Below are 14,137 nucleotides of genomic sequence, written 5' to 3'. Positions count from 1 at the left end.
GAAGGTGAGAAACCAGATCCAGAGTTGGTGTAAATAAAATACATAGGAGGCCAAAGGAACTATATCAATATACAGCATCTCAAGCTACTGTGCTACTCTGAAGAAATAAATTGTAATCCTACACATGCACTAGATGGAGGCCTGCCATTGTACAGAGATGCCCTCCCTAAGGAGGCTCACCTGACACCTATATGGTTATCTTTTCATCACCAGGCAAAGATCTTTGTTTTCACCCAGAGGATGGGTAGGCAACCTTTTCAGGCCTGCAGGCACATGCAACCATTTTTTCAGGCCTGTTGGCACATTTTCTTGCCCCTCTTCCATGACTCCCACTTTTCTTGTGCCCCCTTCTAGAATTCCCACTTTTATTACCTCACCTTCCTCCTCCTGCCCTTCCTTCCTGCTTGGGGTTTCTTTCCCCACTGCCTCTCCTTTCCCACGCTGCCTCTCCTTTCTTATTCCCACCCTGCTGCTTCTGCTCCCCCGCCAACCCCCTCCTCACCCCCATTGTTCTGCCCCACTCACCCCCATCTCCCAATCTGCCAACTTCCTGCTTCCTAGCTGCTGAGTGTAATGGGAGGCAGAAGCAGTGGCAGATGTAGCATTGGAAGTTGGGGGGGGCAACAGGGGGCCTGGAGGGCACACACAGGGATCCTGATGGGCACCAGGTTGATGACCTCTGTTCTAGAGATTGGGTTTTTAGATTTTACAGCTGTTTTATATACCCTGTGCTATTTGCTATGTTGTACTGCATTGTATCTTATTCTTTTAACTAACTGTATTCTATTTTATTCTTTTAAGCGTTTATATTGTATAGGGTACAATCCTACGGGGATGGCCATAACCTGAACTCAGAGGCTTATGGCCATCCAATGCAGAGTGGGAGGACTGGCAGAGGCGAGCTTTGCCTCCTCGCTCCTTCTGCTCTGCATTTCAGCTAGATGGGCTTTTTTGCCCATCTAGCTGAGGCATCAGGGAGGGGGAGGGAAGGAGGTTGGAGAGGCCAGAGGATTCCATGTAAGCCAGCCCCCCCAAGTCTCCTCCCCTCCCATGGGAATGCCCCCTTTACCTTCCCTCCAAGGTCACCTTTGCGACCTCAGAGAGGCAGCCGGTATGGTTCTCTCCATGCTGACTGCAAGGGGGAGGGGTTGGGGAGCTCTGAGCCCTGGGTCTGAGGTCGGAGCACTGACTCCAACCTCAGATCCAGGAATCTGAACTATTCTGTCACCCTGAGATGCTGTCTAGGGGTCATAGGATTGCTCTCCCTATTGTTGTAATCTGTCCAGAGAATGGTTGTTATTGACGTAACATTTGTTCTTTCTGGCAACTCATAGAGATCTCAAGATCCAAAGTTTGCTGCGTTCTGTAACAGCACGGACAAATAGCACTTCGCAGTGGCATTGATAAAAGAAAACTCACAGTTCCTCTCTGATAACCAGTCTGATATACTGGAAAACCTTCTCCCCAAAGGAGCAATGACTTTACATAGGCAAACCAGTGAGGCATTAACAGTTTGGCAGTTTGGATGACTGACATTCATTCATTACGCAGTCATTTAAACATCACACACTTGGGAAACATCCAGCACAAAGAAAAAGAAAAGGTTCTTGTACATAGAATTGCAACACCTGCTTCTGGCATCTTACCTCTTTCATCTTTGCAGTACTGAAGGCTGGGGTCAACAGGCTTCGGACATCTTTCCATCTCTCATCACGCAGGATGAGAATGCTGTCTGCAAATGGCTTAGAAACCAAGTCTGGAGTCTAATTGAATATAAAGATAGACATATATTTAAAAAAAACAAAAAATCCACCACTTTTAATAGCAATGTAACGATTACCAGAAATATAAAAAGCAGTTAAATAATTTAAAACGATGTTAATGACAACATTCAAATTCCAGTATTCTTAGAGGGTGTCTTCAGGGCAGCCTCCCACACTCTTGGTTCAAGCTGTAGCATGATACTAGAAGTGCAGAAAAGGTCCTAGAAAAAGGCAGGTGCATCTTTTCCAGGGACACTCCTTTGCCAATCAAGCAGCTACTAGCACAGCTTATGTTGATCCAATAATGAACGTAAGAACACAAGAAGAGCCATGCGGTCCATCTAGTCCAGCATTCTGTTCACACAGTGGCCAATCAGCTGTCGACCAGGGACCCACAAGCAGGGCATGAGCACAACAGCACCCTCCCACCCATGTTCCCCAGCAACTGGTGTACATAGGCTCAGTGCCTCTGGTACTGGAGGTAGCACATAGCTATCAGGACTATGGTTTCTTTGTGGGTGTGATTTCACTGGCACTGAACTAGGATAGCCATTTGTCCTACTTGGGCAGTCCTTTATATGAAGGGCCACCAAAGGACAGTCCTGTATTTAAAGGGCTGTCCAGTCCAATTCCAGTTTAAAGGTAACTGGGAGAAGGAAAAGCCCAGGGGCCTTTAGCATGCCCATCTGCAGTTAGCACCTGGACAGCAGACTGAGCAGGCACACAGGTCACTTGCTCAGACTTTTCTGCACCATTGGGGAGATGTACTGTACCTCTATTTAAAGTAATTATTTCTAAATTTGCATCTACACTCCTCCTCTCTAAAAAGGGGGGGGCAAAAGGGGAGCACTGCTTTGCATAAAATTTTCTTATATTAATTTACTGCTGCAAATGTATAAACAATTACCATACTTTAAATACAAATACAATAATCTCACCATATGGGGGAAGACATTGACCAGGTCACCTGTATGCCTGCTCAGTCTGCTGTCCAGGCACTTTTAATGGGCAACTTCAAGGCCTCTGCTTTCCCTTTTAATGGTTCTTTATCTTTAAAATGAACTTGGACTGGACAGCCCTTCGAAGGGCTTCAAGTAGAGGCTTGTCCTTGTAAAGTAGGACACATGGGCTACTCTAGTTGCCCATGAAAGATCATGGACTCAAAAATGTCATAGAAGTGTGTAACTTACACAAAGGCTCATTTATTGACCATTATAACATTACTGGGGGAATTATTAGGCATGCAAAGCCTATGAGCCTGTTGGCTTTACAGCTACTGAGAAGGTACAGAGCCTTATGAAGCCAAAATAGCATCATCCATATACAAGAAGGATGTATCAGCATGATGGTGGGAACCTCAAGGTTTGCAGAAGTACCAAAAATGAGACCCTGAAGCCCCTCCCCCCACTGTTCAATAAGGGCTGAGCATGCTCAGTAGCCAACAGAATGCTGACTTGTGGAGATGGCAGGGATTGGAATGGAATATTCTCGAAAATAGCATGGCTGGCTAGCCACCTGGCTGGAACTCAGAAGAGGAACACTCCACACTACATCCTTTTCTTGCAGGTCTCACTTGTGAACAGAATACTTCTGTCTCTATGATTCCATAGACATAACTGAACATAAAGTAGGCACAGACACAGAGAATGCCGATTGTGGCTTAAATCAGCCAGAAAAATTTTCACTTCAACTTTTTAGGCACTTTTCATAAGTGATAAACATGTTTTAATCTGGAATGCATAACTTGTGAACATTGTTAAGGGAAATTAGAAAGTGGGAGAGAGCCCGCTTTAAATAGATGAACATTCTAGGTTTCACACTCAAATGCAGGAACTGAAGGCTTGTGAAAACAGTCTTTGAAGCTGTTTCTTTAATTGGATATGAAGCTAAGCCTAAACTGAGCTAAGGACTTTTTGCCACCCTAAGAAGCTGCTTTGCTAAGAAGTGCACCCCAGAATCCTTTGCAGGGAAAACCTACAGCACAGATAAAGCTATGGCACAGATCTCATATCATGCTTACATGTGATCTAGTAAATTCACTCAAGCCTGGGCGTTACTAGGTTCTTAAAAGATGCGCGGCACAGGCCCATAACACACATTTTCATATATACATACACACACACACACACACACACACACACGAGTCTAAGCGCACATCTAATGCGTGTGTGTGTGTGTGGTGTGTATGCACGCAGTGTGCTTGCGTGTGTGTATAGATTACATACATACATACATAAGAAGTGTGCAGTGACCCCCCCACCCCACTTCAACTCAGACCCCGATTCAGCATTTTGGAAAACATCCCGCTTCTGCTCGGGCCAATTTGTAGTCGGACCACTTCAGCTCAGCACCAAACCTGAGTCAAGGTTTGGAAAAATGAGTCTTTATGCTTCCTGTTGACTACCATGGGAAATGAAAAAACAAACTGTAACTTTTTTATCTTGGTCGGAACTGGATGATAATTTCAGGCATAGTAGCCCCCTAGAAGGAGATTACACCTGCCCAATGTCAGAAAAATAGGTGCAGGGTTTATATTTTTATTTTCTTTTAAAGGGAACTGCCAATAACATTTTAATTCCTTGGAAGAATTGGATAAAAAATTCAGGATTCATGGCCCCATCAGAGGAGATCCTGTCTGCCAAATTTCAGAATACTAGCCACAAGGGTTTTTGTGCAAGGGTGGCCTTGACATTTGAGGTCTCCAAAAGAGGATATACTTATCTCCCTATGTTCCTTGTGGCCCATTATTCTGAAAGTTACAGACAGCCTACAGTTGTCCCTAAGTAAGAAACCAACAAAGTTTCAGAAGGATAGGTGCAGCAGTTCATGTGGAAGGGGAGTTCTCCAATTTGGGGGAGGGAGTGATTTGCTTTCCCTTCCATTCACCCCTTCCCCAATAGTTTTTGGTAAATTTGTGTGAAAATGCACAGGTCCCCTGTGGTGTCCCCCAGGCAAGAAACCTGCGAAGTTTCTGAAGGATATACATGCATGCAAATTTAGAATTACTAGAATTTATTTCCATTTCACCAACGTTAACAGCAGGGGTGGGAAGTCGCTTTTGCACTCATGTCCTGCTTGTGGATTTCCTATAGGCATCTGGTTGGCCACTGTGTGAACAGAATGCTGGACTAGATGGACCTTGGGCTGATGCAGCACGGCTCTTCTTATGTTCTTAAATATAGAGTGCCTCTGAGCATGTGCAGAATGTTTTTCTTTCACCACAGAGCACTTACATTCTTCCCCTACCAATTCTATTCCCCTCCATGCAGCCATCCCTCCTCATCCTACCATTCTCCAGCAACTCTTCATAAAAACAGATGTCTTGTTTCGTGCAACTCCTCTCTACCTCCTCCTTGTTATGCACAAGCTCTCATTGTATCTTCCTCCCCATAACTTCATTTGTGCCAAGACTTCACCAGGATGCAGCCAATGAGTCTGTTTTCAAAACTAGGGCAAAGTTATGGAGAAACTCTGAGCATGTACTAGTGCCTTTTCCTCACCACTGAAGCTAGAGTTCATGCAAAAAAACAACAACCCCAAACCCACAAATGACAAAACATGCATAGGACTGAGCTGAAAGGGTAGGCAATTCATTAGACAGAATTGAGTAGGCACTGTATGAAGCTTGTAGTACCAAGCTCACAACTCAGGACTTATTTCTGAGTAAACATGCAGAACATCAAGGTGCAAACCTCCGTGCAAAAGGAGGGAGCTGTGCTGGAATCCTATGCACATTTTCTTGCCTCATTAAACATAATAGGGCTCCTGAGTAGGCATACATAGGATTGCATAAATTAGCAATATTTATCTCCCCTCCACTTAAAAAAACAAACCAAAAACTCCTATTTATTTTTTATTAAAGATTTCTGTTTATAGGAACACAGGAAGCTGCCTTATACTGAGTCAGACCATGGGTCCATCTAGCCCAGTATTGTTGACACTGACAGGCACAGCAGCTCTCCAGGGTTTCAGGCAGGATTCTTTCCTAGCCCTACCTGGAGATGCTGGGGATTGAACCCGGGACCTTCTGCATGCCAAGCATGTGCTCTGCCACTGAGCTACAGCCCTTCCCATTGCTAGATAATGGCAACAGACAAACAAAACAGCCTCAGATTTGTTTCTCTGCAACCATGTGAACCCACTCTTCTCAAAGACTTGAGTAAGGAAAAGGAGAAAACCAGCCCTCTTGTCTGTTTGTATAAAGTCAAATACAGTTCAGAACTTCTCTTGCCCACCCAAAAGAATTCTCTTTAAGAATTCCACAAGATATGCTCTGGGTGGAATAAAGAAGAGAGAGAGAGAGAGAGAGAGAGAGAGAGAGAGAACGAACTAACAGGATAGGGGAGGGAACAAGAAAAGAAGAATGGTGACTGGAAATGTGTGCGGGGGTGGGGGGTAGAGAGACTTCCTTAAGCCAAGTGGCTCCTTTCAGAGAAATAGTACTTCAGAGGAATTTAGGAGGCTGTGCAGGGTTTGCAAGCACTGCATGTACTTAAATGAACTTTATGAGGTGAGGTGGCTGAGGGCTTTTTCTAGCTTTTTTAAAACTGTAAAACCTATTTAAAAGCCCCAGCAGTTTCTCGATCATGATGCCACATAGTCCTAACCCTCCCTTTGGGATTATTTGAGTCCTACAGCTATTTAGGAGAAATTAAAGTGGAGGGGAGAAAGAAGTTTGTGGAGGCTGATTGGATCCTTTGCTGTACCGAAGCTACTTCTGCAGAAGCCAATGGTTCCAGTCTGGGGCAGTAAAATCAGATGCTGGGTGAAATACCAGTATTTCACATGGAGCTCTTTCTTCCCTTCCTTCTCCCTCTTCAAAATTTCATTGCAGGCAAGCTCCCAACAGTGGGCATTTAAGAGTAGAAAAGAAAAGTAGGGGAGAGAGAGGTTTTTTGCATCTCAAAAAAAAACCCTACACCAGAGATTAGGGATTGTGGGATAGATTTGTTCATGCAGGCATTTGGGGTGGTATTTTTAGAAATATGTTTTAATGTGGAATTTTATTGTTTTAAACTGTTGTATTATTGTACATCGCCCAGAGTGGCTGGGTGACTGGCCAGATGGGCGATTAAGAAATTCAATCAATCAATCAATCAATCAATTAAGAAAGAAAGAGTGACCACCTAATGGTCACCTTAAACACCTTCTGATTAGGATCTCTAATCCCCTGGGTGACTTGACAGTTTTTACTTTTTGTTTTAGACTTTGAGAAAAGGAAATTTTACGCATGGCTAGCACAAAAGCCACTACCAAATTTCAGACACTAACTGTCTGAAATCTGGTAGGTTCAGTCAGCTCCATAGGGCCTGCTAGTTCCCCAAATTCCATGAATGTATGTGGAAGCACAAAAAAATTACAGCTCTGTACTTTGACAGATTTTCTTGGAAAAAGCAAATTTTACCTATGGCTAGCACAAAAGCCACTAGACCTAACTGTCTGAATGTTGGCAGGTTCAGTCATCTCTATAGGGGCTGCCAGGTCCCCAAATTCCATGCACATATGTGGAAGCACAAAAAAAATTATATACATATATAGCTCTTTGCTTTGACACATTTTCTTGAAAATACCAAACTTTACCTGTGACTAGCACAAAAGTCACTGGACATAACCTCCTGAAATTTGGCAGGTTCCATCAACTCCATGGGGGCTGCCAAGTTTCCAAATTCCATACACTTATGTGGAAGAACAAAGAAATTATAGCTCTTTGCTTTGACACATTTTCTTGAAAATACCAAACTTTACCTGTGACTAGCACAAAAGTCACTGGACATAACCTCCTGAAATTTGGCAGGTTCCATCAACTCCATGGGGGCTGCCAAGTTTCCAAATTCCATACACTTATGTGGAAGAACAAAGAAATTATAGCTCTTTGCTTTGACACATTTTCTTGAAAAAAGCAGATTTTCCTGTGGCTAACACAAAAGCCACTAGGCCTAACTGTCTGAAATTTGGCAGGCTCAGCCAGGTCTATGGGGGCTGCCAGGTCCCCAAATTCAATGCACATATATGGAAGCACAAAGAAATTATAGCTCTTTGCTTTGACAGATCTTCTTGAAAATAGCAAATTTTACCTGTGACTAGCATAAAAGCCACTAGACCTAACTGCCTGACATTTGGGATATTCAATCAGTTCCATGCGGGCTACCAAGCTGCCAAATTTCATGTATGTATCATACAAACTAAAAAAATTATAGCCATTTTTGTTTTCCAATGCAAGTCAATGGGAAAATGTAAAAAAAAAAAAAAGCAATTAGGACAGCTCAAAAGATCTGGGGCCTGTACCCAGGTGGTCCCTCCTCTAACGACGCCCTTGCATGCAAGCATTCTCTGCAAGGGATCCTCAAATGTGCTTCACTGCTGCTCCTAAAATTATTGATGTCTCTGCCAGGCTAGACCTGAACCAAGCTTCTGTTGGGCAAAAAACCACAGAACTGACACTGCACCAAATACTATGCTTATGAAGCTTGCCTTATCTTCTCCACAAACACTTTTGCTGCTACTTGCATAATCTGTACTATAGCTCCACGCAACAAGTACAAAATTGACTTCAGTACAGGGATGAGCCAGAAGTGTCTCAGTGAAGGATGAAGCATTTCCTTTTGCACAGAGAAACGAAGTAGTAAATGCTGCAAGTCAGAATTCTTGATCCCATGAAAGCAACTGCAAATTATCAGAGCAGGTGCTCTGCCACATCTCCCCCTCCTCTTCCCCTGCACCTTCTTTCAAGTCAAATGCAATCAGGTGAATATTCTGACTCTTATCACCTGAATATTCAACAACTGTTCATTTTCATCCGTAAAACCCACCTTCTCTGGGCATCTTTACACCAGCCTAAAATCCTGCATTTAAAATGGGGCTTTCTGCTTCTGTTTTAAATGCAGGATCTCAACAACTCCCTTTTCCACCTGCTTCCTTTTCCCCCACCCCCTTCTCCCCATATCTGGGTCTTCCATTATCTTTCATTGATCCCGCTCCTCTTCTTGCCACTTTAACTCTTTTCACGGAGGAAACTCAAGTGGAACACAACGGGGTAATTTGATAGCTCATTATTTGCGATCTATTTAAAAACAGAACAAAGGGCATTTAGTGCAGGACACGCCTTGAATGACCAGGGTGTCATGTAAAGAGCCCACAAACTTCCATGAAGGAACAATCTCAATTATAGGATAAAAGCTCTGTGTGAAGGAGCCCTCTGTGAAGCCTTTGGCACAACTCTTTACGTCTCCATATGCTACTTTAACTCACCCTAAGTATATGTACAGACTAATCTGATCCCATTTTTGATCAAGTAACCTCCCTTGTGGGCTGTGGGAATGCTGTAGGCATAATATACCTCGCCTTCGCAAAGCTTTCAATGAAGTGCCCCATGATATCCTGATGAGCAAACTGGCTCAAAATGGGCTAGATGAAACAACGATCCGGTGGATCCAGTTGGCTACAGAATCGGACTCTTCAACATTTTTATTTATGGCTTGGAGGTGGCGGTGCAGGGAATGGTGATCAGATTTGCAGATGACACAAAATTGGGCGGGATAGCTAATACTTTGGGAGACAGAAACAAAATTCAAAGAGATCTTGATAGACTGGAGCGCTGGGCAGAAAACAACAGAATGAAATTTAATAGGGATAAATGCCAAGTTCTGCACCTAGAAAAAAGAAACCAAATGCACAGTTACAAGATGGGGGATACATGGCTCAACAACACTACAAGCGAGAAGGATCTTGGAATTGTTGTAGATCACAAGCTGAAGGTGAGCCAACAATGTGATGTGGCTGCAAAAAAGGCAAATGCTATTTTGGGCTGCATTAATGGAAGCACAGCTCCCAAATCCCAGGAAGTACTAGTTCCCCTCTGCTCAGCACTGGTTAGGCCTCATCAGTTCTGGGCACCGCACTTTAAGAAGGATGCAGACAAGCCAGAGAGGGTTCAGAGGAGGGCAACAAAGATGATCAGGGGACTGGAAACAATGCCCTATGAAGAGAGACTGAAAGAACTGGGCATGTTTAGCCTTGAGAAGAGAAGACTGAGGGGAGATATGATAGCACTCTTCAAGAACTTGAAAGGTTGTCACAGAGAGGAAGGCCAGGATCTCTTCTCGATCATCCCAGAGTGCAGGACACGGAATAATGGGCTCAAGTTCCAGGAAGCCAGATTCTGGCTGAACATCAGGAAAAACTTCCTGACTGTTAGAGCAATACGACAATGGAACCAATGACCTCGGGAGATGGTGGGCTCTCCCACACTGGAGGCATTCAAGATGAGGCTGGACAGCCATCTGTCAGGGATGCTCTGACTTGGATTCCTGCATTGAGTAGGGGTTGGACTCGATGGCCTTGTAGGCCCCTTCCAACCCCACTGTTCTATGATTCTATGTACAAAAATAAACACATTTTTTTCTCCTGTTTACTCCTGCCTCCATCTCCTTCATCTGTTGCCCTCTGTGTCAAATTTTAGATCACACACTCCTTGAGACAGGGACCCATCCTCTTGTACTTTTCTAATGTGCCTTGGTGCTGTAAAGGTCTTGCAATAAAATGCTGCAGTGCATCCTCCGTTCTACTAGGAGGAAGCCAGCCAGCCATTCCCTTCTCCAAGATATGCCAATCCATTCCATTCCCCACCCTCTCAGGGTTACGGAGCATGCTCAGTCCTTGCTATTTTAGGGGTGGCTGCCCTCTTAGGTTATCTTTCTAAAAAGATTGTTTTACACTCCTGCCAACTTCAGGCTTTCACTGAGCATGGTGATACCTTCCTATTGTTTCTCAGTTTGGCCTACATAGTTATCAGTACTCACCACCTGAGTTCACTATTAGAGAGATTGCTAAATAGTTATTTAATGCATTCCATAGAGATGGCCCCTTATTATTATAGCAATGCTACAAAGAGGCAGGCATCCAAACAGCTTCACACATTTGCCTTTGTAAAAGATGTTCGAAAAGAAGAACTAGGAGATGTTTGCTACTGCAGCGAATAAACACTTTTCATTTCATTTTCTTTATTTGTAACCCACATTTCCTTTGCAAAACAAAAGCAGCAAACCATATTTTGGATTTTAAAAATGGCATACTTTATCAATTAAAAATATAATCAGTGTGGTGTACTGGGTGACCGCAGTGGGTTTAGGTGTTAGGAAAACCTAAAATTCCTGATCAGCTTGTCACTGATTGGCCCAGTTTGTACGATCAGACAACCCATGGTTAACAATGTCCTGAGCTTGAGCAAGCAAGTGCATTGGCTCCTATCTGCTCACCCTCTTCTACTTTCTGAAACAACCCAGAAACCCCCCATTCCTAGGTTGTTGTCATGATCTGCAAACCCATTTAGGAACAAGCAACCCAGAGTTTTAACTCATGATTTGTTGTTAAGTTAAAACTCTGGATTGTTTAACCCTAAACAACCCAGAATGCTAGGTCCACATGTCATGACAACAACCCAGGCATTCCTGGGTTGTTTCGGAAACCAGAAGGTGGCAAGCAGGCAGGAAGTAGCTCATTCCCTAATGGCCACACCAATTCCTGGGTTATTTAATATTTTGTTAAATAACCCAGGAATTGCCATTACATGCGAACCAGGTCTGTGACATCACTGTGCTCAGAAGTCATCACATCACACTTCTTTTTCCATTAGACATTGCTAACATGTCTAATGGAAAAAAAGGTTATAACATTGATAACCCTACGGCAAGGTGAGTTAACATGCTTTGATTCACAAAGAATGGCTGGAGTGATTTAAGGTGGTGCTGGTTTAAAACAATGCCAGCGCTTGACTTCTGGAAGCACTCTAATGCTACTGCCACCAGTGGCAATAAAGAGGCTTATAACAAAGCATAACTTTGGTGGGGTAAGGGAGTTGAGGATACTGTAGTGGGCGGATATTGCTAAAAGTGACCCAATGGCAGTATCAGGAGATGTGGGTATGGCAATGGAAATATCCCTTGGGCCAGTAGTGCAGTAGTAAATTTTCAAGTGCAGGCACTCATCATGACAGTTCCCATAGACACGCCCCCAAGGAGAGCCCAAAAATTCAGACAGCTGTGTTCATCCATATGAACAAACAGGTTCTATCAGTTTTCCTCTCCACCAAGAGCAGGTGTTTTGTAAAGCAGATGGGTCTTAATTGCCCATTCAAGACCAAGCCACCCCCAAGTACTTTGCATTTAAACAGGGATAGCTCAAAACTGTCTATTGTAGCTGGGAAAATTCATTTCCCCCCAACTACTGTGAGGATTTCAGCTAAGCTCAGTGGGGAACAGGGAATTCTGAGGGGTGTGGCAGATGACATCAGTGTCCCTGCTAATCAGAAAGTGCCAGAGCTGAATCCTTGCAAGCCCTGGCACCACTACACCACTGTCTTGGACATCTGAAGGTGTTCTGCTTCCTCATATAATGTTGCCCTTTCTCCCTTGTTGCTTCAGTTGCCTAGCATTGCCTCCCTATGGGATGCTGCCTCTCTTCCTTCAAATCCCTCTTTAAAACCCACCTTTTCCATGGAGGCTTAAAAACATAATTTAAAAAACACAACAACAAAACTAAAAAATAAAAAAACAGTGCCCAATGCAACAGACCAGCTTACATGCCAAAGGCCTGTTTGAATTTTAAAAAATGTCTTTGGCTGCTGGTGGAAGGACAACAGAGAGGGAGCCAGCCTAGCTTCTCTCAGCAGGGAGTTCCTAAGCCTGGGAGCAGCCACTGAGAAGGCCTTATTTAGTGTCCTTACCAAACATGCCTCTGATGGTAGCAGTACTGACAGAAGGGCAGTAAAGGATCAGAAGTCAGGCCATATCAGGAAATGAAAACGTCATCATGGCCTGCCTGCTCAGTAATCTTTAGAGGTCACATGAACCCCTGATGTCATCAGTCTGCACCCAGTAATAAATGTTCTGCAGGTGTACCATGAGGGTAGCTGCATTTTCCATTTCAGCCCTCGGTTCATTCTTGCCACCTGTTAGCGAACCCTGATATGCAAGCTACCCTGATCCCCCTTTCAGCTGCCACTCACTGGTTGTAGCTGAGCAGTGCGATCACAGATCAGAGATAAAAACAGGTTTTCTCTGCTTAGAGCTGACAAAAGCCTCTTCCCTGCCCCCAGTGACCCCAATCTGGATTGCTGTCCCAGCCATCTTTTGTCCACAGTCTAGCTCATCAACTGCACTGTGGGGAAAAGTGGATCACAGCCACACAACCCGCAGTCAAGGGCCACATGTGGCCTGCAGGCCGCAGGTTTTGTTTACCCTGGGTCTAAATGAAAGCAATTCTTCAGGTACAGCTTATTTTTAATCAGTGTGTTATTATGATGAATAGATTTAACTAGGCCAAAAAAAGATTATCAATTTTAAGGCTAAAAATAAAAGGTTTTGTTTTGATGTAAAGAAAAATAATTTCAGGATTTTAAAACTCACTTCCATTGAACTCACATGCTGCTAATAATGGTAGCAAGTACCATAAAATATATAAACTAATTTAAAAACATAACTTAAAAATTAAATAAGCTATACTAGGCTGGGTAAAATGCTGACACTAATAGAGAGGAAAAATGAGTTGAGAATTATAAATTACAATGCCAAGATTTTCAAAGGAGGTTGCCTATCCTTTTAAATTCATACTTAAGAATTCAAAAGGTGTCCAGGTTTCAGCTGAGTTAAATTTAATGGGAGTCACAGTACCTAATTAGCAGAGTCTAATGCTTCAAAAAAGTTTTGGTTTAAAGTCAGGTTAGATGAAAACCCTCCTGCCTCCTCGGTACTTTTGTCACTTCTCAATGCATGTGGAAGGTACCTCAGCCTCTATTTGCTGAGTCAGGAAGATGTTGGCTTTTCTTGCTGCTCTATGTCATTCATCTGTTTCCTCAGGATGATGGATTTGCAGTATCCCATTGCATGGCCTGGTTTTATTTCTATTACTATTGCCTAGCAGAAGAGAAAAATCCCATGATTGGCAGGCCTTGCTTCTGGTGTCAGATCTGCAAAGTTCTGTAGAAAGGACATAACTGGGACAGGAGCTTGTTGACTGGGACTAGGCAACATGAACACATAAGCCCAGTCCTGGCTCACCTGCACAGGTTGCCAATTCATTTCTGGGCCAAAGTGAAAGTGGTGGTTTTAACCTATAAAGCCCTACATGGCTTGGGATGCCAATACTTCAAGGACTGCCCTCCCCATTTAAACCTATCCTGAGATCAGCTTCAGAGCCCCTTCTCTGTGTGCCCCCTCTGAGAGAAGCTCAGGGGGTATCAGTTTGGGAACAGGCCTTTTCTGTGATAGACCCGTGTTTATGGTATGCTTTCTCCAAGGGAGCTCGCCTGGTGCCAGGCAAAGACGTACTTATTTTCCCAGGCATTTGGACAGTAGCTATAGCCCAACTGTTGTGGGCTG

General features: G+C 43.8%; 1 protein-coding gene across 6 annotated transcripts in view; it reads right to left on the bottom strand.

Moving 5' to 3' along the window:
• TBXAS1 (thromboxane A synthase 1) overlaps positions 1-14,137 on the bottom strand; it is a 353,264-nt gene that overhangs the window by 139,658 nt on the left and 199,469 nt on the right. For all 6 annotated transcript variants that reach the window (XM_084809555.1, XM_084809557.1, XM_084809556.1 and 3 more), the window contains one exon: positions 1,647-1,763. In XM_084809555.1, coding sequence (XP_084665681.1) covers positions 1,647-1,763 — 117 coding nt within the window. The remainder of the gene's footprint in view (positions 1-1,646; positions 1,764-14,137) is intronic.

This window comes from Heloderma suspectum, chromosome 7 (genome assembly GCF_057233095.1).
Source record: "Heloderma suspectum isolate Gila_16-S chromosome 7, 16-S_ref, whole genome shotgun sequence".
NCBI classification, from domain to species: domain Eukaryota; kingdom Metazoa; phylum Chordata; class Lepidosauria; order Squamata; family Helodermatidae; genus Heloderma; species Heloderma suspectum.
Note: the sequence above shows the minus strand (reverse complement) of the source record. Positions and strands in the feature narration are given on the sequence as shown.